The 24000-nt window shown below is 36.6% G+C and overlaps 1 protein-coding gene across 1 annotated transcript; it reads right to left on the bottom strand.

The window, feature by feature from the left end:
* Window positions 1-324: 324 nt before the first annotated feature.
* On the bottom strand, window positions 325-24000 carry LOC135155732 (fibronectin-like). Its single transcript, XM_064105803.1, has 23 exons — window positions 23973-24000; window positions 23397-23648; window positions 22858-23118; window positions 22065-22331; window positions 15933-16187; window positions 14851-15102; window positions 13800-14051; window positions 13257-13517; window positions 12554-12808; window positions 11475-11726; window positions 10424-10675; window positions 9881-10141; window positions 9205-9459; window positions 8123-8374; window positions 7073-7324; window positions 6530-6790; window positions 5845-6099; window positions 4763-5014; window positions 3711-3962; window positions 3168-3428; window positions 2481-2735; window positions 1399-1650; window positions 325-599 (listed from the first exon to the last, which is right to left on the bottom strand). Exons 1-23 carry the CDS (start codon window positions 23998-24000, stop codon window positions 325-327), a joined length of 5670 nt encoding a protein of 1889 aa, XP_063961873.1.

The following is a 24000-nucleotide window of genomic DNA, read 5'->3' as shown; positions in this document are numbered from 1 at the left end:
AGGTGTCCAGCTTATGTCTACGGTGTTTGGTGTAACAGCACCCACAGTAACTGAAGTGTCAATACCTATAGCAACAGCAATATTTAAAGACTATTTTGAAAATCTTGAGCTGAAAACCAAGACCCTTAGAAAAAGAATATTATATTAAAACTATTCTAACTGGGATTTTTCAGACAAGGCTTTTACAGGTGCAGGGGGAGCAAGTAGCCAATTAATGAGAGCTTTTTCTATATTTCATATTTCTAATTTAATCAAATTCATGAAATTTACTGTATATATCTGGCAGATATACATGTATACATTTGGATTATCTCAAGAATTCATTCAGATATAAATAAAAAGTTCACCTGTAGTGGCAGTTGTAGTGCCAACATCTACCAGTTGTCCACTGTTAGTAATAGCCCTCACTGTGATGTCATACTGAGATACAGGATTTAGTCCAGTAAGGATGGTGTCAGGGGTGGTCGGAAAATCTTGCAGCGCTTGCCCATCTGGTCCAGTGTAAATTACCTGATAAGTATTGGTATTGGGGATAGGGGTCCAGTCCAGGGCAATTGTGCTTGATGTAACTGGGCCCAAATTAACTGATGTGCCAATACCTGGAACGACAGATAATTGTAAGGACTTAAACAAACTGAAGACAAAACACTCTAGAAACATCATGTATATCTTCTGAAAGAATGAAAAAGCATTTTTTTTTTCTTTAATCAAAAGCTTTCTTTTAATATTTTTAAAAGAGAAGAAATTTCCTTCAACTTTTCACTTCCAGTATGATATTTCCGAAAATAAGAACCTGCCTTTCGCATCAATCTATTTTCTTATGAGGCCCTGTACTTTTTTTTTTCTTTGCCGGTTAATTTCAAAACGTCTTGTTCATTTAATATTTTTTTGGATTTAGATTTATTTATTTTCAAACATAACTTTTGAAATATCTTAATGATGATAAGCCCGTTTGTAAATATTTTTGATATATAATTTAAATCATACCACTTGTGTCTTTATGTCTTTTTAATGTTTTCTGATTTCTTAATATATTTTCTATCTATTGATATTGTCAATAATTGTTCTTTTTAAAGTAATCTGGGTCGGATGTATTATAAGGAACTTTTCTCCTTGGCTGCTTCCCTCTTAATGTTTTTTTTTGTAAACTTATATGTATTTGATGTTATGTATTCTTTCTTCCTCATGTATTTTATTATATGTTCCTCTTATGCAGATAGAAAAGAAGACCTGAATTGAAATTAAAAATATATATTTAAAGTGATAAGGACAAAGAATACAGATATCAATAACATGATTAATACATTCAAGTAGTACTGCAAATATGGGAAGGTCGAAATATTCATAACAGCTATTTACAATCTTTCTCCGATATGCAGACAAACTAAACATACAAACCTGTTGTAGCAGAAGCTGAACCAATTGGGATGGTCTGTCCGTCCACTGTAGTACCAAGAACAGTTATTGTGTACGTTGTACCTGGTTGCAGACTATCAATAACTGCCGGCGGTACAGGTGAATTGATAGATCCAGTGTGGAGGCCATCAGCACTGACAAAGTCTATGCGGTATGTCAAGGCATTTGTTATCTCTGTCCAACCTGCGCTGATTGAATTTGGAGTTGTTTCAGTTATTGAAACTTGTGTTGGAACTGCAAAAAACAACATCACCAAGATGCATTAGCATACATACTGTATCTGTAACTTCTGAAGGTTTCCATGGTGAAGCAGAAAGGGGGCAGCAGTTTCATAGTAAATCATGTATTCTTGAGTGGGCATGTGTTGGTCCTGAAAAGAACCACCTAAACTCAATATTTTTACAAATGTATTCTTGTTGTCTTCAGGAGAATGAGCAAGCGTAAAAAGAAGCTGTATACTCTAACGGAGATCCCTGTGCACAGTGCGTTGCGGAGTATACAGTATGTCTCTGATTGGATGGAAAAGTCATGACACAAATATATGAGTTGCAGATGTCAGTACACACATACGGACATAAGGGGTTCGAAAATAATAATGATAATGATAATAATAATAATGTTACTTATAAAGCGCCCAATCCACTCTGTAGAGTGCTCAAGGCGCATAAAGAGCTAAGAGTTCAATTAAAAGCACAAAGACCTGCTTGGTCTGTACTTAGTGATAAATGAAAGTCTGTATTGTGGTGCTGATCCAAAAATACTATGAAAAGCAAGCAACAAAATCTTAAAGATAATCTGATTTTTGATAGGGAGCCAGTGCAGCAAAGTCAAGATGGGAGTGATATTCCCGCATTCCCGCAACACCGCAACTCTGTCACTCACTCATAAGCGGATGTCATGTCATGTGACAGCGGATGTCATGTGACAGATGGACCATGCATTATGTGTTTCAGAGTTGATAGTGGATGAATCATACTAATCATACTAGATGAAATTTTTTCTTGAATGCATTTTCAGTGAGTTTTTCCTATGGATTTAATAACTATTATTTATGGAATATTTACCTGTAGTAGCGGTAGTGGTACCAACGGCTGATTGCTGTCCTTGGTTAGATGTTGAACGTACTGAGATGTCATACTGAGTGTCAGGAGTAAGTCCAGTAAGGATGATGTTGGGGCTGGTGCCAGACGAAACCATTCGTTGTGTTCCATCTGGTGCAGTGTAGGTTATCTCATAATTTATGTTGTCTGGCAAATTTGTCCAGCTGAGAGCTATCGTGTTTGGTGTCACCGAATCCACCATAACCTCATTCAGAATACCTACAGTTTATCAACAGTTATCAAGAAAACAGACAACATGTTAGAAAAATCAACTGAAAGAAACTGCAATCGTGATATAGCACTCCGTTGCCGCCCGCAGTACACTCTCTGAGCTCGAAAAAATTATAAGTCCTGAACATGACTCTGAGTAAAAGTCGGTTGACTCAGGGTCAACTTTCAGGTGTGTATCTCCATTGCTGCATATATATATATATATATATATATATATATATATATGTATATGCATATAATATATATATATATATATATATATATGTTGCTGTACATAACGTATATAAAATGCTGAAAGCTAATGCTTTTGCAAAAACCATAATTGCATGATTAGTATTAAAAAAAAATTAACTTTAAGTATCATGTTTTTTGGGGGGGTCATTGAGACCAATACGTGAAACTGTAAGATATTATGTGTACCTGTAGTTGCAGTAGCAGTGTCAATATCTGTCTGTTGTCCAGTATCAGTGTTAAATGCCCTTACAGTGATATCATATTGAGATGCAGGAGTAAGTCCAGTAAGGGTGAAATCAGTGGTGGGATGAAGAACCTGCCCCAGTTGCTGTTGCCCGTCTGGTCCAGTGTATATTATCTGATAGATATTGGTACCAGGGACAGGTGTCCAGCTTATGTCTACGGTGTTTGGTGTAACAGCACCCACAGTAACTGAAGTGTCAATACCTATAGCAACAGCAATATTTAAAGACTATTTTGAAAATCTTGAGCTGAAAACCAAGACCCTTAGAAAAAGAATATTATATTAAAACTATTCTAACTGGGATTTTTCAGACAAGGCTTTTACAGGTGCAGGGGGAGCAAGTAGCCAATTAATGAGAGCTTTTTCTATATTTCATATTTCTAATTTAATCAAATTCATGAAATTTACTGTATATATCTGGCAGATATACATGTATACATTTGGATTATCTCAAGAATTCATTCAGATATAAATAAAAAGTTCACCTGTAGTGGCAGTTGTAGTGCCAACATCTACCAGTTGTCCACTGTTAGTAATAGCCCTCACTGTGATGTCATACTGAGATACAGGATTTAGTCCAGTAAGGATGGTGTCAGGGGTGGTCGGAAAATCTTGCAGCGCTTGCCCATCTGGTCCAGTGTAAATTACCTGATAAGTATTGGTATTGGGGATAGGGGTCCAGTCCAGGGCAATTGTGCTTGATGTAACTGGGCCCAAATTAACTGATGTGCCAATACCTGGAACGACAGATAATTGTAAGGACTTAAACAAACTGAAGACAAAACACTCTAGAAACATCATGTATATCTTCTGAAAGAATGAAAAAGCATTTTTTTTTTTCTTTAATCAAAAGCTTTCTTTTAATATTTTTAAAAGAGAAGAAATTTCCTTCAACTTTTCACTTCCAGTATGATATTTCCGAAAATAAGAACCTGCCTTTCGCATCAATCTATTTTCTTATGAGGCCCTGTACTTTTTTTTTTCTTTGCCGGTTAATTTCAAAACGTCTTGTTCATTTAATATTTTTTTGGATTTAGATTTATTTATTTTCAAACATAACTTTTGAAATATCTTAATGATGATAAGCCCGTTTGTAAATATTTTTGATATATAATTTAAATCATACCACTTGTGTCTTTATGTCTTTTTAATGTTTTCTGATTTCTTAATATATTTTCTATCTATTGATATTGTCAATAATTGTTCTTTTTAAAGTAATCTGGGTCGGATGTATTATAAGGAACTTTTCTCCTTGGCTGCTTCCCTCTTAATGTTTTTTTTTGTAAACTTATATGTATTTGATGTTATGTATTCTTTCTTCCTCATGTATTTTATTATATGTTCCTCTTATGCAGATAGAAAAGAAGACCTGAATTGAAATTAAAAATATATATTTAAAGTGATAAGGACAAAGAATACAGATATCAATAACATGATTAATACATTCAAGTAGTACTGCAAATATGGGAAGGTCGAAATATTCATAACAGCTATTTACAATCTTTCTCCGATATGCAGACAAACTAAACATACAAACCTGTTGTAGCAGAAGCTGAACCAATTGGGATGGTCTGTCCGTCCACTGTAGTACCAAGAACAGTTATTGTGTACGTTGTACCTGGTTGCAGACTATCAATAACTGCCGGCGGTACAGGTGAATTGATAGATCCAGTGTGGAGGCCATCAGCACTGACAAAGTCTATGCGGTATGTCAAGGCATTTGTTATCTCTGTCCAACCTGCGCTGATTGAATTTGGAGTTGTTTCAGTTATTGAAACTTGTGTTGGAACTGCAAAAAACAACATCACCAAGATGCATTAGCATACATACTGTATCTGTAACTTCTGAAGGTTTCCATGGTGAAGCAGAAAGGGGGCAGCAGTTTCATAGTAAATCATGTATTCTTGAGTGGGCATGTGTTGGTCCTGAAAAGAACCACCTAAACTCAATATTTTTACAAATGTATTCTTGTTGTCTTCAGGAGAATGAGCAAGCGTAAAAAGAAGCTGTATACTCTAACGGAGATCCCTGTGCACAGTGCGTTGCGGAGTATACAGTATGTCTCTGATTGGATGGAAAAGTCATGACACAAATATATGAGTTGCAGATGTCAGTACACACATACGGACATAAGGGGTTCGAAAATAATAATGATAATGATAATAATAATAATGTTACTTATAAAGCGCCCAATCCACTCTGTAGAGTGCTCAAGGCGCATAAAGAGCTAAGAGTTCAATTAAAAGCACAAAGACCTGCTTGGTCTGTACTTAGTGATAAATGAAAGTCTGTATTGTGGTGCTGATCCAAAAATACTATGAAAAGCAAGCAACAAAATCTTAAAGATAATCTGATTTTTGATAGGGAGCCAGTGCAGCAAAGTCAAGATGGGAGTGATATTCCCGCATTCCCGCAACACCGCAACTCTGTCACTCACTCATAAGCGGATGTCATGTCATGTGACAGCGGATGTCATGTGACAGATGGACCATGCATTATGTGTTTCAGAGTTGATAGTGGATGAATCATACTAATCATACTAGATGAAATTTTTTCTTGAATGCATTTTCAGTGAGTTTTTCCTATGGATTTAATAACTATTATTTATGGAATATTTACCTGTAGTAGCGGTAGTGGTACCAACGGCTGATTGCTGTCCTTGGTTAGATGTTGAACGTACTGAGATGTCATACTGAGTGTCAGGAGTAAGTCCAGTAAGGATGATGGTGGGGCTGGTGCCAGACGAAACCATTCGTTGTGTTCCATCTGGTGCAGTGTAGGTTATCTCATAATTTATGTTGTCTGGCAAATTTGTCCAGCTGAGAGCTATCGTGTTTGGTGTCACCGAATCCACCATAACCTCATTCAGAATACCTACAGTTTATCAACAGTTATCAAGAAAACAGACAACATGTTAGAAAAATCAACTGAAAGAAACTGCAATCGTGATATAGCACTCCGTTGCCGCCCGCAGTACACTCTCTGAGCTCGAAAAAATTATAAGTCCTGAACATGACTCTGAGTAAAAGTCGGTTGACTCAGGGTCAACTTTCAGGTGTGTATCTCCATTGCTGCATATATATATATATATATATATATATATATATATGTATATGCATATAATATATATATATATATATATATATATGTTGCTGTACATAACGTATATAAAATGCTGAAAGCTAATGCTTTTGCAAAAACCATAATTGCATGATTAGTATTAAAAAAAAATTAACTTTAAGTATCATGTTTTTTGGGGGGGTCATTGAGACCAATACGTGAAACTGTAAGATATTATGTGTACCTGTAGTTGCAGTAGCAGTGTCAATATCTGTCTGTTGTCCAGTATCAGTGTTAAATGCCCTTACAGTGATATCATATTGAGATGCAGGAGTAAGTCCAGTAAGGGTGAAATCAGTGGTGGGATGAAGAACCTGCCCCAGTTGCTGTTGCCCGTCTGGTCCAGTGTATATTATCTGATAGATATTGGTACCAGGGACAGGTGTCCAGCTTATGTCTACGGTGTTTGGTGTAACAGCACCCACAGTAACTGAAGTGTCAATACCTATAGCAACAGCAATATTTAAAGACTATTTTGAAAATCTTGAGCTGAAAACCAAGACCCTTAGAAAAAGAATATTATATTAAAACTATTCTAACTGGGATTTTTCAGACAAGGCTTTTACAGGTGCAGGGGGAGCAAGTAGCCAATTAATGAGAGCTTTTTCTATATTTCATATTTCTAATTTAATCAAATTCATGAAATTTACTGTATATATCTGGCAGATATACATGTATACATTTGGATTATCTCAAGAATTCATTCAGATATAAATAAAAAGTTCACCTGTAGTGGCAGTTGTAGTGCCAACATCTACCAGTTGTCCACTGTTAGTAATAGCCCTCACTGTGATGTCATACTGAGATACAGGATTTAGTCCAGTAAGGATGGTGTCAGGGGTGGTCGGAAAATCTTGCAGCGCTTGCCCATCTGGTCCAGTGTAAATTACCTGATAAGTATTGGTATTGGGGATAGGGGTCCAGTCCAGGGCAATTGTGCTTGATGTAACTGGGCCCAAATTAACTGATGTGCCAATACCTGGAACGACAGATAATTGTAAGGACTTAAACAAACTGAAGACAAAACACTCTAGAAACATCATGTATATCTTCTGAAAGAATGAAAAAGCATTTTTTTTTCTTTGATCAAAAGCTTTCTTTTAATATTTTTAAAAGAGAAGAAATTTCCTTCAACTTTTCACTTCCAGTATGATATTTCCGAAAATAAGAACCTGCCTTTCGCATCAATCTATTTTCTTATGAGGCCCTGTACTTTTTTTTTTCTTTGCCGGTTAATTTCAAAACGTCTTGTTCATTTAATATTTTTTTGGATTTAGATTTATTTATTTTCAAACATAACTTTTGAAATATCTTAATGATGATAAGCCCGTTTGTAAATATTTTTGATATATAATTTAAATCATACCACTTGTGTCTTTATGTCTTTTTAATGTTTTCTGATTTCTTAATATATTTTCTATCTATTGATATTGTCAATAATTGTTCTTTTTAAAGTAATTTGGGTCGGATGTATTATAAGGAACTTTTCTCCTTGGCTGCTTCCCTCTTAATGTTTTTTTTTGTAAACTTATATGTATTTGATGTTATGTATTCTTTCTTCCTCATGTATTTTATTATATGTTCCTCTTATGCAGATAGAAAAGAAGACCTGAATTGAAATTAAAAATATATATTTAAAGTGATAAGGACAAAGAATACAGATATCAATAACATGATTAATACATTCAAGTAGTACTGCAAATATGGGAAGGTCGAAATATTCATAACAGCTATTTACAATCTTTCTCCGATATGCAGACAAACTAAACATACAAACCTGTTGTAGCAGAAGCTGAACCAATTGGGATGGTCTGTCCGTCCACTGTAGTACCAAGAACAGTTATTGTGTACGTTGTACCTGGTTGCAGACTATCAATAACTGCCGGCGGTACAGGTGAATTGATAGATCCAGTGTGGAGGCCATCAGCACTGACAAAGTCTATGCGGTATGTCAAGGCATTTGTTATCTCTGTCCAACCTGCGCTGATTGAATTTGGAGTTGTTTCAGTTATTGAAACTTGTGTTGGAACTGCAAAAAACAACATCACCAAGATGCATTAGCATACATACTGTATCTGTAACTTCTGAAGGTTTCCATGGTGAAGCAGAAAGGGGGCAGCAGTTTCATAGTAAATCATGTATTCTTGAGTGGGCATGTGTTGGTCCTGAAAAGAACCACCTAAACTCAATATTTTTACAAATGTATTCTTGTTGTCTTCAGGAGAATGAGCAAGCGTAAAAAGAAGCTGTATACTCTAACGGAGATCCCTGTGCACAGTGCGTTGCGGAGTATACAGTATGTCTCTGATTGGATGGAAAAGTCATGACACAAATATATGAGTTGCAGATGTCAGTACACACATACGGACATAAGGGGTTCGAAAATAATAATGATAATGATAATAATAATAATGTTACTTATAAAGCGCCCAATCCACTCTGTAGAGTGCTCAAGGCGCATAAAGAGCTAAGAGTTCAATTAAAAGCACAAAGACCTGCTTGGTCTGTACTTAGTGATAAATGAAAGTCTGTATTGTGGTGCTGATCCAAAAATACTATGAAAAGCAAGCAACAAAATCTTAAAGATAATCTGATTTTTGATAGGGAGCCAGTGCAGCAAAGTCAAGATGGGAGTGATATTCCCGCATTCCCGCAACACCGCAACTCTGTCACTCACTCATAAGCGGATGTCATGTCATGTGACAGCGGATGTCATGTGACAGATGGACCATGCATTATGTGTTTCAGAGTTGATAGTGGATGAATCATACTAATCATACTAGATGAAATTTTTTCTTGAATGCATTTTCAGTGAGTTTTTCCTATGGATTTAATAACTATTATTTATGGAATATTTACCTGTAGTAGCGGTAGTGGTACCAACGGCTGATTGCTGTCCTTGGTTAGATGTTGAACGTACTGAGATGTCATACTGAGTGTCAGGAGTAAGTCCAGTAAGGATGATGTTGGGGCTGGTGCCAGACGAAACCATTCGTTGTGTTCCATCTGGTGCAGTGTAGGTTATCTCATAATTTATGTTGTCTGGCAAATTTGTCCAGCTGAGAGCTATCGTGTTTGGTGTCACCGAATCCACCATAACCTCATTCAGAATACCTACAGTTATCAAGAAAACAGACAACATGTTAGAAAAATCAACTGAAAGAAACTGCAATCGTGATATAGCACTCCGTTGCCGCCCGCAGTACACTCTCTGAGCTCGAAAAAATTATAAGTCCTGAACATGACTCTGAGTAAAAGTCGGTTGACTCAGGGTCAACTTTCAGGTGTGTATCTCCATTGCTGCATATATATATATATATATATATATATATATATATATGTATATGCATATAATATATATATATATATATATATATATGTTGCTGTACATAACGTATATAAAATGCTGAAAGCTAATGCTTTTGCAAAAACCATAATTGCATGATTAGTATTAAAAAAAAATTAACTTTAAGTATCATGTTTTTTGGGGGGGTCATTGAGACCAATACGTGAAACTGTAAGATATTATGTGTACCTGTAGTTGCAGTAGCAGTGTCAATATCTGTCTGTTGTCCAGTATCAGTGTTAAATGCCCTTACAGTGATATCATATTGAGATGCAGGAGTAAGTCCAGTAAGGGTGAAATCAGTGGTGGGATGAAGAACCTGCCCCAGTTGCTGTTGCCCGTCTGGTCCAGTGTATATTATCTGATAGATATTGGTACCAGGGACAGGTGTCCAGCTTATGTCTACGGTGTTTGGTGTAACAGCACCCACAGTAACTGAAGTGTCAATACCTATAGCAACAGCAATATTTAAAGACTATTTTGAAAATCTTGAGCTGAAAACCAAGACCCTTAGAAAAAGAATATTATATTAAAACTATTCTAACTGGGATTTTTCAGACAAGGCTTTTACAGGTGCAGGGGGAGCAAGTAGCCAATTAATGAGAGCTTTTTCTATATTTCATATTTCTAATTTTATCAAATTCATGAAATTTACTGTATATATCTGGCAGATATACATGTATACATTTGGATTATCTCAAGAATTCATTCAGATATAAATAAAAAGTGCACCTGTAGTGGCAGTTGTAGTGCCAACATCTACCAGTTGTCCACTGTTAGTAATAGCCCTCACTGTGATGTCATACTGAGATACAGGATTTAGTCCAGTAAGGATGGTGTCAGGGGTGGTCGGAAAATCTTGCAGCGCTTGCCCATCTGGTCCAGTGTAAATTACCTGATAAGTATTGGTATTGGGGATAGGGGTCCAGTCCAGGGCAATTGTGCTTGATGTAACTGGGCCCAAATTAACTGATGTGCCAATACCTGGAACGACAGATAATTGTAAGGACTTAAACAAACTGAAGACAAAACACTCTAGAAACATCATGTATATCTTCTGAAAGAATGAAAAAGCATTTTTTTTTTCTTTAATCAAAAGCTTTCTTTTAATATTTTTAAAAGAGAAGAAATTTCCTTCAACTTTTCACTTCCAGTATGATATTTCCGAAAATAAGAACCTGCCTTTCGCATCAATCTATTTTCTTATGAGGCCCTGTACTTTTTTTTTTCTTTGCCGGTTAATTTCAAAACGTCTTGTTCATTTAATATTTTTTTGGATTTAGATTTATTTATTTTCAAACATAACTTTTGAAATATCTTAATGATGATAAGCCCGTTTGTAAATATTTTTGATATATAATTTAAATCATACCACTTGTGTCTTTATGTCTTTTTAATGTTTTCTGATTTCTTAATATATTTTCTATCTATTGATATTGTCAATAATTGTTCTTTTTAAAGTAATTTGGGTCGGATGTATTATAAGGAACTTTTCTCCTTGGCTGCTTCCCTCTTAATGTTTTTTTTTGTAAACTTATATGTATTTGATGTTATGTATTCTTTCTTCCTCATGTATTTTATTATATGTTCCTCTTATGCAGATAGAAAAGAAGACCTGAATTGAAATTAAAAATATATATTTAAAGTGATAAGGACAAAGAATACAGATATCAATAACATGATTAATACATTCAAGTAGTACTGCAAATATGGGAAGGTCGAAATATTCATAACAGCTATTTACAATCTTTCTCCGATATGCAGACAAACTAAACATACAAACCTGTTGTAGCAGAAGCTGAACCAATTGGGATGGTCTGTCCGTCCACTGTAGTACCAAGAACAGTTATTGTGTACGTTGTACCTGGTTGCAGACTATCAATAACTGCCGGCGGTACAGGTGAATTGATAGATCCAGTGTGGAGGCCATCAGCACTGACAAAGTCTATGCGGTATGTCAAGGCATTTGTTATCTCTGTCCAACCTGCGCTGATTGAATTTGGAGTTGTTTCAGTTATTGAAACTTGTGTTGGAACTGCAAAAAACAACATCACCAAGATGCATTAGCATACATACTGTATCTGTAACTTCTGAAGGTTTCCATGGTGAAGCAGAAAGGGGGCAGCAGTTTCATAGTAAATCATGTATTCTTGAGTGGGCATGTGTTGGTCCTGAAAAGAACCACCTACACTCAATATTTTTACAAATGTATTCTTGTTGTCTTCAGGAGAATGAGCAAGCGTAAAAAGAAGCTGTATACTCTAACGGAGATCCCTGTGCACAGTGCGTTGCGGAGTATACAGTATGTCTCTGATTGGATGGAAAAGTCATGACACAAATATATGAGTTGCAGATGTCAGTACACACATACGGACATAAGGGGTTCGAAAATAATAATAATGATAATAATAATAATGTTACTTATAAAGCGCCCAATCCACTCTGTAGAGTGCTCAAGGCGCATAAAGAGCTAAGAGTTCAATTAAAAGCACAAAGACCTGCTTGGTCTGTACTTAGTGATAAATGAAAGTCTGTATTGTGGTGCTGATCCAAAAATACTATGAAAAGCAAGCAACAAAATCTTAAAGATAATCTGATTTTTGATAGGGAGCCAGTGCAGCAAAGTCAAGATGGGAGTGATATTCCCGCATTCCCGCAACACCGCAACTCTGTCACTCACTCATATGCGGATGTCATGTCATGTGACAGCGGATGTCATGTGACAGATGGACCATGCATTATGTGTTTCAGAGTTGATAGTGGATGAATCATACTAATCATACTAGATGAAATTTTTTCTTGAATGCATTTTCAGTGAGTTTTTCCTATGGATTTAATAACTATTATTTATGGAATATTTACCTGTAGTAGCAGTAGTGGTACCAACGGCTGATTGCTGTCCTTGGTTAGATGTTGAACGTACTGAGATGTCATACTGAGTGTCAGGAGTAAGTCCAGTAAGGATGATGTTGGGGCTGGTGCCAGACGAAACCATTCGTTGTGTTCCATCTGGTGCAGTGTAGGTTATCTCATAATTTATGTTGTCTGGCAAATTTGTCCAGCTGAGAGCTATCGTGTTTGGTGTCACCGAATCCACCATAACCTCATTCAGAATACCTAAAGTTTATCAACAGTTATCAAGAAAACAGACAACATGTTAGAAAAATCAACTGAAAGAAACTGCAATCGTGATATAGCACTCCGTTGCCGCCCGCAGTACACTCTCTGAGCTCGAAAAAATTATAAGTCCTGAACATGACTCTGAGTAAAAGTCGGTTGACTCAGGGTCAACTTTCAGGTGTGTATCTCCATTGCTGCATATATATATATATATATATATATATATATATATATATATATATATATGTATATGCATATAATATATATATATATATATATATATATATATGTTGCTGTACATAACGTATATAAAATGCTGAAAGCTAATGCTTTTGCAAAAACCATAATTGCATGATTAGTATTAAAAAAAAATTAACTTTAAGTATCATGTTTTTTGGGGGGGTCATTGAGACCAATACGTGAAACTGTAAGATATTATGTGTACCTGTAGTTGCAGTAGCAGTGTCAATATCTGTCTGTTGTCCAGTATCAGTGTTAAATGCCCTTACAGTGATATCATATTGAGATGCAGGAGTAAGTCCAGTAAGGGTGAAATCAGTGGTGGGATGAAGAACCTGCCCCAGTTGCTGTTGCCCGTCTGGTCCAGTGTATATTATCTGATAGATATTGGTACCAGGGACAGGTGTCCAGCTTATGTCTACGGTGTTTGGTGTAACAGCACCCACAGTAACTGAAGTGTCAATACCTATAGCAACAGCAATATTTAAAGACTATTTTGAAAATCTTGAGCTGAAAACCAAGACCCTTAGAAAAAGAATATTATATTAAAACTATTCTAACTGGGATTTTTCAGACAAGGCTTTTACAGGTGCAGGGGGAGCAAGTAGCCAATTAATGAGAGCTTTTTCTATATTTCATATTTCTAATTTAATCAAATTCATGAAATTTACTGTATATATCTGGCAGATATACATGTATACATTTGGATTATCTCAAGAATTCATTCAGATATAAATAAAAAGTGCACCTGTAGTGGCAGTTGTAGTGCCAACATCTACCAGTTGTCCACTGTTAGTAATAGCCCTCACTGTGATGTCATACTGAGATACAGGATTTAGTCCAGTAAGGATGGTGTCAGGGGTGGTCGGAAAATCTTGCAGCGCTTGCCCATCTGGTCCAGTGTAAATTACCTGATAAGTATTGGTATTGGGGATAGGGGTCCAGTCCAGGGCAATTGTGCTTGATGTAACTGGGCCCAAATTAACTGATGTGCCAATACCTGGAACGACAGATAATTGTAAGGACTTAAACAAACTGAAGACAAAACACTCTAGAAACATCATGTATATCTTCTGAAAGAATGAAAAAGCATTTTTTTTTTCTTTAATCAAAAGCTTTCTTTTAATATTTTTAAAAGAGAAGAAATTTCCTTCAACTTTTCACTTCCAGTATGATATTTCCGAAAATAAGAACCTGCCTTTCGCATCAATCTATTTTCTTATGAGGCCCTGTACTTTTTTTTTTCTTTGCCGGTTAATTTCAAAACGTCTTGTTCATTTAATATTTTTTTGGATTTAGATTTATTTATTTTCAAACATAACTTTTGAAATATCTTAATGATGATAAGCCCGTTTGTAAATATTTTTGATATATAATTTAAATCATACCACTTGTGTCTTTATGTCTTTTTAATGTTTTCTGATTTCTTAATATATTTTCTATCTATTGATATTGTCAATAATTGTTCTTTTTAAAGTAATTTGGGTCGGATGTATTATAAGGAACTTTTCTCCTTGGCTGCTTCCCTCTTAATGTTTTTTTTTGTAAACTTATATGTATTTGATGTTATGTATTCTTTCTTCCTCATGTATTTTATTATATGTTCCTCTTATGCAGATAGAAAAGAAGACCTGAATTGAAATTAAAAATATATATTTAAAGTGATAAGGACAAAGAATACAGATATCAATAACATGATTAATACATTCAAGTAGTACTGCAAATATGGGAAGGTCGAAATATTCATAACAGCTATTTACAATCTTTCTCCGATATGCAGACAAACTAAACATACAAACCTGTTGTAGCAGAAGCTGAACCAATTGGGATGGTCTGTCCGTCCACTGTAGTACCAAGAACAGTTATTGTGTACGTTGTACCTGGTTGCAGACTATCAATAACTGCCGGCGGTACAGGTGAATTGATAGATCCAGTGTGGAGGCCATCAGCACTGACAAAGTCTATGCGGTATGTCAAGGCATTTGTTATCTCTGTCCAACCTGCGCTGATTGAATTTGGAGTTGTTTCAGTTATTGAAACTTGTGTTGGAACTGCAAAAAACAACATCACCAAGATGCATTAGCATACATACTGTATCTGTAACTTCTGAAGGTTTCCATGGTGAAGCAGAAAGGGGGCAGCAGTTTCATAGTAAATCATGTATTCTTGAGTGGGCATGTGTTGGTCCTGAAAAGAACCACCTACACTCAATATTTTTACAAATGTATTCTTGTTGTCTTCAGGAGAATGAGCAAGCGTAAAAAGAAGCTGTATACTCTAACGGAGATCCCTGTGCACAGTGCGTTGCGGAGTATACAGTATGTCTCTGATTGGATGGAAAAGTCATGACACAAATATATGAGTTGCAGATGTCAGTACACACATACGGACATAAGGGGTTCGAAAATAATAATGATAATGATAATAATAATAATGTTACTTATAAAGCGCCCAATCCACTCTGTAGAGTGCTCAAGGCGCATAAAGAGCTAAGAGTTCAATTAAAAGCACAAAGACCTGCTTGGTCTGTACTTAGTGATAAATGAAAGTCTGTATTGTGGTGCTGATCCAAAAATACTATGAAAAGCAAGCAACAAAATCTTAAAGATAATCTGATTTTTGATAGGGAGCCAGTGCAGCAAAGTCAAGATGGGAGTGATATTCCCGCATTCCCGCAACACCGCAACTCTGTCACTCACTCATATGCGGATGTCATGTCATGTGACAGCGGATGTCATGTGACAGATGGACCATGCATTATGTGTTTCAGAGTTGATAGTGGATGAATCATACTAATCATACTAGATGAAATTTTTTCTTGAATGCATTTTCAGTGAGTTTTTCCTATGGATTTAATAACTATTATTTATGGAATATTTACCTGTAGTAGCAGTAGTGGTACCAACGGCTGATTGCTGTCCTTGGTTTGATGTTGAACGTACTGAGATGTCATACAGAGTGGCAGGAGTAAGTCCAGTAAGGATGATGTTGGGGCTGGTGCCTGAGGAAACCATTTGTTGTGTTCCATCTGGTGCAGTGTAGGTTATCTCATAATTTATGTTGTCTGGCAAATTTGTCCAGCGGAGAGCTATCGTATTTGGTGTCACCGAATCCACAATAACCTCTTTCAGAATACCTACAATTTAAATTTATATTATTTTTATTAGTCATTCACCTGCGCTCATCAAAATATTTGAATTGACCTAAACATTCAAGAGATAATCACGCCAACCCTTTTTTTTTTTTAACACCAGATTAATAAAGGGTTAATTACATTAAAAAAAGAATATGAATACGTCATCAAAAGACGTGAGAAATCAGAATGAAGACAATCAAATTCTACAAATTCAAAAATGATTTTTAAAAAACAGTGTAAGCAGATGACACAGATAATTTGTTCATCAAACTCTCTAGCAAAGCTTTGAAGGTACCACTCATTGAAACTACAGAAACTATTGAGTATCCTATGAGAAAAGAGAGCCAATGGACTTTCCCATCCCTCCCCATCAGATTGAAGTTGGCCTCCCACTCGTCAACTTGTCATGAAAAGCTTCAGAAGGGTAAAAATGGTAGTCAATCCCACAAGTAGCAAGGTAAATTTCTCAAGGATGCAAAAGTCTGCTAAGAAATAAGCTCCTGGGTCCTATCTTACAAAGAGCTGTGATTGATCTGATCAACCTCAACTTTGGAAATCCACCAATATCATTATTTCTCATCCAAGTAATTTGCTCAATGTTCCTTTGTAAACAAAAAGAAGCTCACTGAAAGGTCAAGATAATGAAGCATGCATGAATATATTTATAAAATGTTTTTAACAGACATGTGCATTTTAGATCTTTGGGTTGCTGGTTTTTCATAGTTGTGGTTGATTGGATCAATAGCAACTCTTTTTTTATATATGATCAATAGCGTCTCTCTGTAAGATGAGCCCCTGGACAAGTGATGGATGAATCCTCGTGATCAAGACTGAGCATGATGAGAGGGAAGATCTGGAAATCTGGAAGATAATAATAATAACGCAGTTCTTGTATAGCATATATATCGCTTATTTCGTAACGTCGTATCCAAAGGACTTGGATATCACTACCCAGGCTTTAGCCCCGCAGCCTACAGCATGCATGGTGACACAGAATAAATTCTTGCCAGGGACCCATTCACCTCACTTGGGTTGAGTGCAGCACAATGTAGATGAATTTCTTGCTGAAGGAAATTACGCCATTTCTGGGATTTGAACCAACGACCCTCTGTTTCAAACTCAGAAGACTTATCCACTGGGTCACAATGCTCCACATTGATCTGGATCTGGAGCATATAGCATTGTCAATGACCTGAGACAACTGGACAAACAAGTGAGACTTTGATCAGGTTCAGTCATCAACATAACTAATATTTGCTCTTGGCTGCACATCATTTACGTAACTGGAATTTTTTTAATGAAATGTATAATTTCCTTTACAATATAAAGGAAATATGAAGGATGTTTTAAATAAACATGTATTTGCATAAAAATTGTAAAAAAATTGCCATAATAGGCAATATAGGACTATTTCTGTACTTTAGGGAAAAGGATTTCTGTACATAAATTAATACTCAATCAAATATTTAAAGGAGAATGAAACCCAAAATTGAATACCATATAATATCATTGATAAGTACATGACAATCAAAATGAATCCACTTATACCCAAATCCGATTTCCCAGTATCGAGTACCACCTCCATTACGAAACTTTGTGTTTAAAAATGGATCTCCTCTGACACCCCAATTTCAAATTCCAAGCTACTTTCACTCGCCCCCCCCCCCCCATCCCAATATCAACAAGGAATGGTTATCCTTAAGTAAACAACCACGCACTCTCCCAGCTAATCCACCTTCCCCCAAGGAGAAGTGACCTTCATAAGGCCTGGCAGAGAGAGAGAGAGAGAGAGGGAGTTAACTGGGGGTGATTTTTTTTAAACTTATTGTTATTTCGGCAATTGTGGGTCATTTTGCATCGTTCAAAATTTCAGTTAGATCTCCATCTAAATTTTGAATCGTTTTTAGACATGCTTGTCCTAAAACAAATAGAATACAAATATATTCTTTCAAGATTACTGTCAGCCAGGAAGCTCTGAAGAGTTTGTTTATACTATTACGTAACAAGGACAGCTGCAATCCCACTCCATGCCATTCATCAGCCTGATGTGGTGGCATGCACAGTGTTTTATCAGCTCTTATCAGCAGCTGCAGTCACTAAATCGACCCCACCCCAGTTTAAACGAGAGAAATGAAACTTTCCCAAAAACTGAAAGTGGGGTGTCAATACCCCACTTGAGCTCCCATTGACTAAGGCTGCGTTTATCCGACCTCAAGCCAGAATCGTGATTTGAATCATGATTGGAATCATGATTCAAATCACAAACATGAATCACAATTACTACAGAATCAGGGTTTAGACGACCTTCGTTCCAACGCTGTTTCTCCTCGGATTCGGACCGATCCAGTGCGCATCACAGTGCGCAGTTTGACCCAGGAAGTATAGGTCAACGTTGGACACTTAATTGGAGGTCGGCGACGTACATGTGATGTGACAACGTGGGGCGCGCGCCTTGGCAAGAACCGGAAATAGCTCGACACAATGACGTCATATAATCATGATTCAAATCACGATATCGTTTATCCGAACATTTTCGTACGTGATTCTGCAGAAACGTCTTTCCAAACGCCCTTTTTTTCGTAGTTCATGTTTGTGATTCTAATCATAATTATATTCAATTTCGACTAAACGCAATCGTGATTCTGCAGAATCGTGATTTGAATCATGATTGGAATCATGATTATAGGGTAAAAAAGTGGCGGATAAACGCACCCTAACACACAAGACATTATCAGCAGTCAGATGAACCCCACCCCAGTTTAAACGAGAGAAATGAAGCTCTCCCAAAATCTGAAATTGGGGTTTCAAATACCCCACCTGAGCTCCCATTGACACAACACGCAAGGCAATGGAGTTCCTGTGTTATAAGCTGGTGGGGTATTTTTTAAACACAGGATTCGCGTAATGTCTTCAAAGTTGGGCTTCTTCAGATATGTCTCTGAATGGAGATCGCCATTGTTGTGGGGTTCGTTCAAAATTGTGACGTCAGCGACGTTCAACTGCTCTCGGTAGTATCGGTACTTCCATGTGCACAACGCATAGCTAGCTATACGGGCTGAACCTGCCCCCAAGTGTGCATAATATAGATACTTTTTTTTACCAGGAATAAATAAAATATACACATAAAACACTTAAAAATAATATTAATAAAGCTATTTAAATTATTTTATGGATTAAAAACACAAATTGATGAGTTTTGATGAAAATTTTTACAAATTTATTTACGATATCCAAATTGGCAAATTTGACAAAGCTAAATATGTACGTACTGTACGGACGGTCATTTACCCTGAACCGAGTGATCGTGCTATGTTGGAAGTTTGGTTATTTATCCCGTTTGAATATCGGGAAATTGTTGATTGTGCTATATTTCTATATATCTAACGTTATTTATTATTTGTTACCGTCGATTTTAAATAAAACAAAACATATCGCGGACGTTTGTATTGAAATGGAAGGCCGAGAGCCTACGACTTCGAGCCACAAATAGATCTACTCGGCCGAAGAAATCGCTCAACGAGCAGACTTAGAGGTAGTAGAGTAGAGGCACGTCGGCGCACGGTCAGCAGCAGCCACCCAATTTTTTTTAGAGAGATTTCTGGCCTCAGCTTCTGCGGATCGTGAATTAGGTAAAAGCTAGCTGCATTTTGTCCCCTTTTCTGACCGATTTCGGCAGCCATACGCTTGGCAGTATACCATCCTGATCAGCAATGTTTTACGCTAGCAATCACAGGCGCTCGCCGGGGTCGGACACTGAGTTGTACGTCGCTGACGTCACAACCCCCCACGGAGATATGGGGAGTATGAGCAAAATGGCGACCTCCACGGGTCTTTCCAATATCAAAATATTGATAACTTTGACTTGGCATATCATGGGAAATAGGAAACCGTTCTGCCTCATTTTAATTTTATTTTAATTAGTGAAGTGTAATTGGCTTATGACCAGATAATAAATCTATCCTTTCATTCCCAGGACCAAAATCCAATTGAAACCAGTTGGATTTCCAACTGGTTTCAATTGGTTTCAATTGGTTTCAACTGGTTTCAATTGGTTTTAACTGGAATTTAACAATTTCCAGTTGAAACCAATTGAAACCAGTTGGGCAACTGGAAATCCTAACTGGAACCAGTTGGGTAACTGGAAATGACTTCCAATTGGGAATGATTTCTAACTGGAACCAGTTGAGTAACTGGAAATCCCAACTGGAACCAGTTGGGCAACTGGAAATCCTAACTGGAACCAGTTGGGTAACTGGAAATGACTTCCAATTGGTAATGATTTCTTACTGGAACCAGTTGAGTAACTGGAAATCCCAACTGGAACCAGTTGGGCAACTGGAAATCCTAACTGGAACCAGTTGGGTAACTGGAAATGACTTCCAATTGGAAATGATTTCTAACTGGAACCAGTTGGGTAACTGGAAATGACTTCCAACTGGAAATGATTTCTAACTGGAACCAGTTGAGTAACTGGAAATCCCAACTGGAACCAGTTGGGCAACTGGAAATCCTAACTGGAACCAGTTGGGTAACTGGAAATGACTTCCAATTGGAAATGATTTCTTACTGGAACCAGTTGAGTAACTGGAAATCCCAACTGGAACCAGTTGGGCAACTGGAAATCCTAACTGGAACCAGTTGGGTAACTGGAAATGACTTCCAATTGGAAATGACTTCCAATTGGAAATGATTTCTAACTGGAACCAGTTGGGCAACTGGAAATCCTAACTGGAACCAGTTGGGTAACTGGAAATGACTTCCAACTGGAAATGATTTCTAACTGGAACCAGTTGGGTAACTGGAAATCCTAACTTGAACCATTCAGTTGTGTAACTGGATATCCTAACTGGTACCAATTGGGTAACTGAGATGACTTCTAACTGGAAAGATGGGTAACTGGAAATGAATTCTAATTGGAACCAGTTGGGTAACTGGAAATTATTTCCAATTGGTTTCCAATTGGAAATTTTCCAGTTACCCAACTGGATCCAATTGAAACCAGTTAATTTGCATATTATTTGCCAGTGTGCACAGATTAATGTTTTATGAGATTAATCATCATTAACAATGTATCTATTTAATTCTTTACAATTTCAAGTACCACACTTTTTAAAGATTAGTATTTAGAATACTTAGCAGTGAAAACCATGTTCATAAATGTTATAGATTATAATTAAAACAGATTAAAGGATAATTAGTACACCACTAACTGTTACCAAATTACATCAAATAAAAGTACATATATTTGAAGATCTTCCATATAAATATATAAATACATGAAAGTCTGTATTTTATCAATGCCCTTTACATTGGTATTAATAGACGTATAACACTGCTTCTGTGTTGGCATGAGAAATAGTTACTGCAAATGCTAATTAATTTGTAACTAATTAAGTTCGTTCCAACTGGAAGTTCCAATTGGATCCAGTTGGAAACCAATTGGTTTCAACTGGAACCAATTGAAACCAGTTGCCTCCAATTGGATTCAATTGGTTTTAATAGGGAAATTGGAACAACTGGAACCAATTGACAACAATTGCCAACTGGTTCCAGTTGCCCAATTGGTTTTAACTGGAACCAATTGGCAACTGGTTTTCAATTGGTTTTTAACTGGAACCAATTGGCAACTGGTTTTCAATTGGAACCAGTTGTTCCAATTTCCCTATTGAAACCAGTTGGCCAACTGGTTTCAATTGGTTTTGCCCTAATTGGTTTTAACTGGATTTTGGTCCTGGGTTTTCCTTTAAACACATGGTTTCAGACTTTGGTACCATTTTGGGCTGCATAACACTACCAAGAACCATTGACATAGCCTTCAGATTTACAAGGAAAATAAAGAGCCAAATGTCGTGATTGAAGATAAAATTGTGTACCGACCTGTTGTTGGCGTGATGCTTCCAACTTCCAATGGTGCACCTCCCGGGAAAGCCACAACTCGAATATCATACATTGTAGCTGGTGTGAGTCCAGTTAGTGTGGTTTGGCTGTTTTGTGGTCCATTAGGAACTAATATTTGTTGTTCCGGTTGAGTAGAGCCAGTAGGCCTATATAAAACCTGGTAAAAAGTACTACCATCTATCGCCGTCCAGGAAAGTGTAACCGTGTTCTCTGTAACTGAATCCAATGTTACCGTCGTATCCAAACCTGGTAAAAACATTGCAAGATAAAAATAAGTCTCCATCCAACTAAACTCTACAATGTAGAGCAAAGAGTAAAATGTAGTTTTATATATAACCTAGATAATGGACATACTTTCTTAAGTGAACGAAATACAAATGAAATCTAGAAACAGAGATCTATCAGAGAGGCCTAGGAAATCCCTCTGACCACCCCCTTCATCTTTGAGATTAACGGCTTCCCGTCAATTTCATTACTAAAAATTTGTGTTTCACCTGCCCTCATAGAATGCCGTACGACTACAATCCGTATTGATATTTTGATATTCCATTCTAATTAATAGCTGTATCGTGCAATTATCAATTAATCAGCATACAACTCTTAATCACACACATTAACCCAATCTTACACACACACATACACACCCTGCCTGACACACATGCACCCTCATGCTAATGCTTTTTGCAAAATCAATAAATACCTAATTTACCCCGAAAAACAATGAACTTTAAGTATTTTTTTTTGTCATTGAGACCAATACAAGAATGTGTACCTGTAGTTACAGTAGCAGTGCCAATATCTGTCTGTTGTCCAGTATCAGTGTTAAATGCCCTTACAGTGATATCATATTGAGATGCAGGAGTAAGTCCAGTAAGGGTGAAATCAGTGGTGGGATGAAGAACCTGCCCCAGTTGCTGTTGCCCGTCTGGTCTAGTGTATATGATTTGATAGATATTGGTACCAGGGACAGGTGTCCAGCTGATGTCTATGGTGTTTGATGTAACAGCACCCACAGTAACTGAAGTGTCAATACCTATAGCAACAGCAATATTTAAGGACAATTTTTTTAAATCTTGAGCTGAAAACCAATACCCTCAGAAAAAAATAAATATTACATTAACTTTATTTCAACTGGGCTTTTTCAGACCAGGCTTTAAAATGTGTGTGTGTGGGGGGGGGGGCAACTGTCCAATTAATATGAACTTTGTCTATATTTCATATCTCTAATTTAATCAAATTCATCAAATGACATGCAGATGTGTAAAGTTGGGTTATCTCAAGAATTCATGCAGATATAAATGAAAAGTGCACCTGTAGTGGCAGTTGTAGTGCCAACATCTACCAGTTGTCCACTGTTAGTAATAGCCCTCACTGTGATGTCATACTGAGATACAGGATTTAGTCCGGTAAGTATGGTGCCAGGGGTGGTTGACAAAGCCTGCTGCACTTGCCCATCTGGTCCAGTGTAAGTTACCTGATAAGTATTGGTATCGGGGATAGGGGTCCAATCCAGGGCAATTGTGTTTGATGTAACTGGGCCCAAATTAACTGACGTGCCAATACCTGGAACAACAGATAATTGTAAGAACTTAAACAAACTTAAGACAAAACACTTTAGAAGCATCATTTTTATCTTGTGACAGAATGAACACTGTTTTCTTTATTCAAAAGCTTTCATTCAATATCTTTAAACAGAGAAGAATTTTATTTCCATTTAATTGTTTACTTCCAATAAGATATTTCCTAAAATAAGAACCTGCCTTTCGCATAAATCTATTTTCTTTTGTGACCCAGTACATTGGAATTATTTGCCGGTTAATTTGAAAACGTCTTATTCATTTAATATTTTAAAACATAACTTTAGAAATATCTTAATGATAATCAAACCTGTTCGTAAATATGTTGGATATATCAT

This window comes from Lytechinus pictus, chromosome 10 (genome assembly GCF_037042905.1).
Source record: "Lytechinus pictus isolate F3 Inbred chromosome 10, Lp3.0, whole genome shotgun sequence".
NCBI classification, from domain to species: domain Eukaryota; kingdom Metazoa; phylum Echinodermata; class Echinoidea; order Temnopleuroida; family Toxopneustidae; genus Lytechinus; species Lytechinus pictus.
This window is presented reverse-complemented; position numbering and strand designations above follow the sequence as displayed.

Coding starts and splice junctions, on each gene's coding strand:
- LOC135155732 (XM_064105803.1), bottom strand. CDS start 24,000: ATGATATATCCAACATATTTACGAACAG. Junction 6,100..6,529: donor CACTGCTACTGCAACTACAG/GTACACATAATA, acceptor GATAAACTGTAG/GTATTCTGAATGAGGTTATG. Junction 3,963..4,762: donor TTCAGCTTCTGCTACAACAG/GTTTGTATGTTT, acceptor CTGTCGTTCCAG/GTATTGGCACATCAGTTAAT.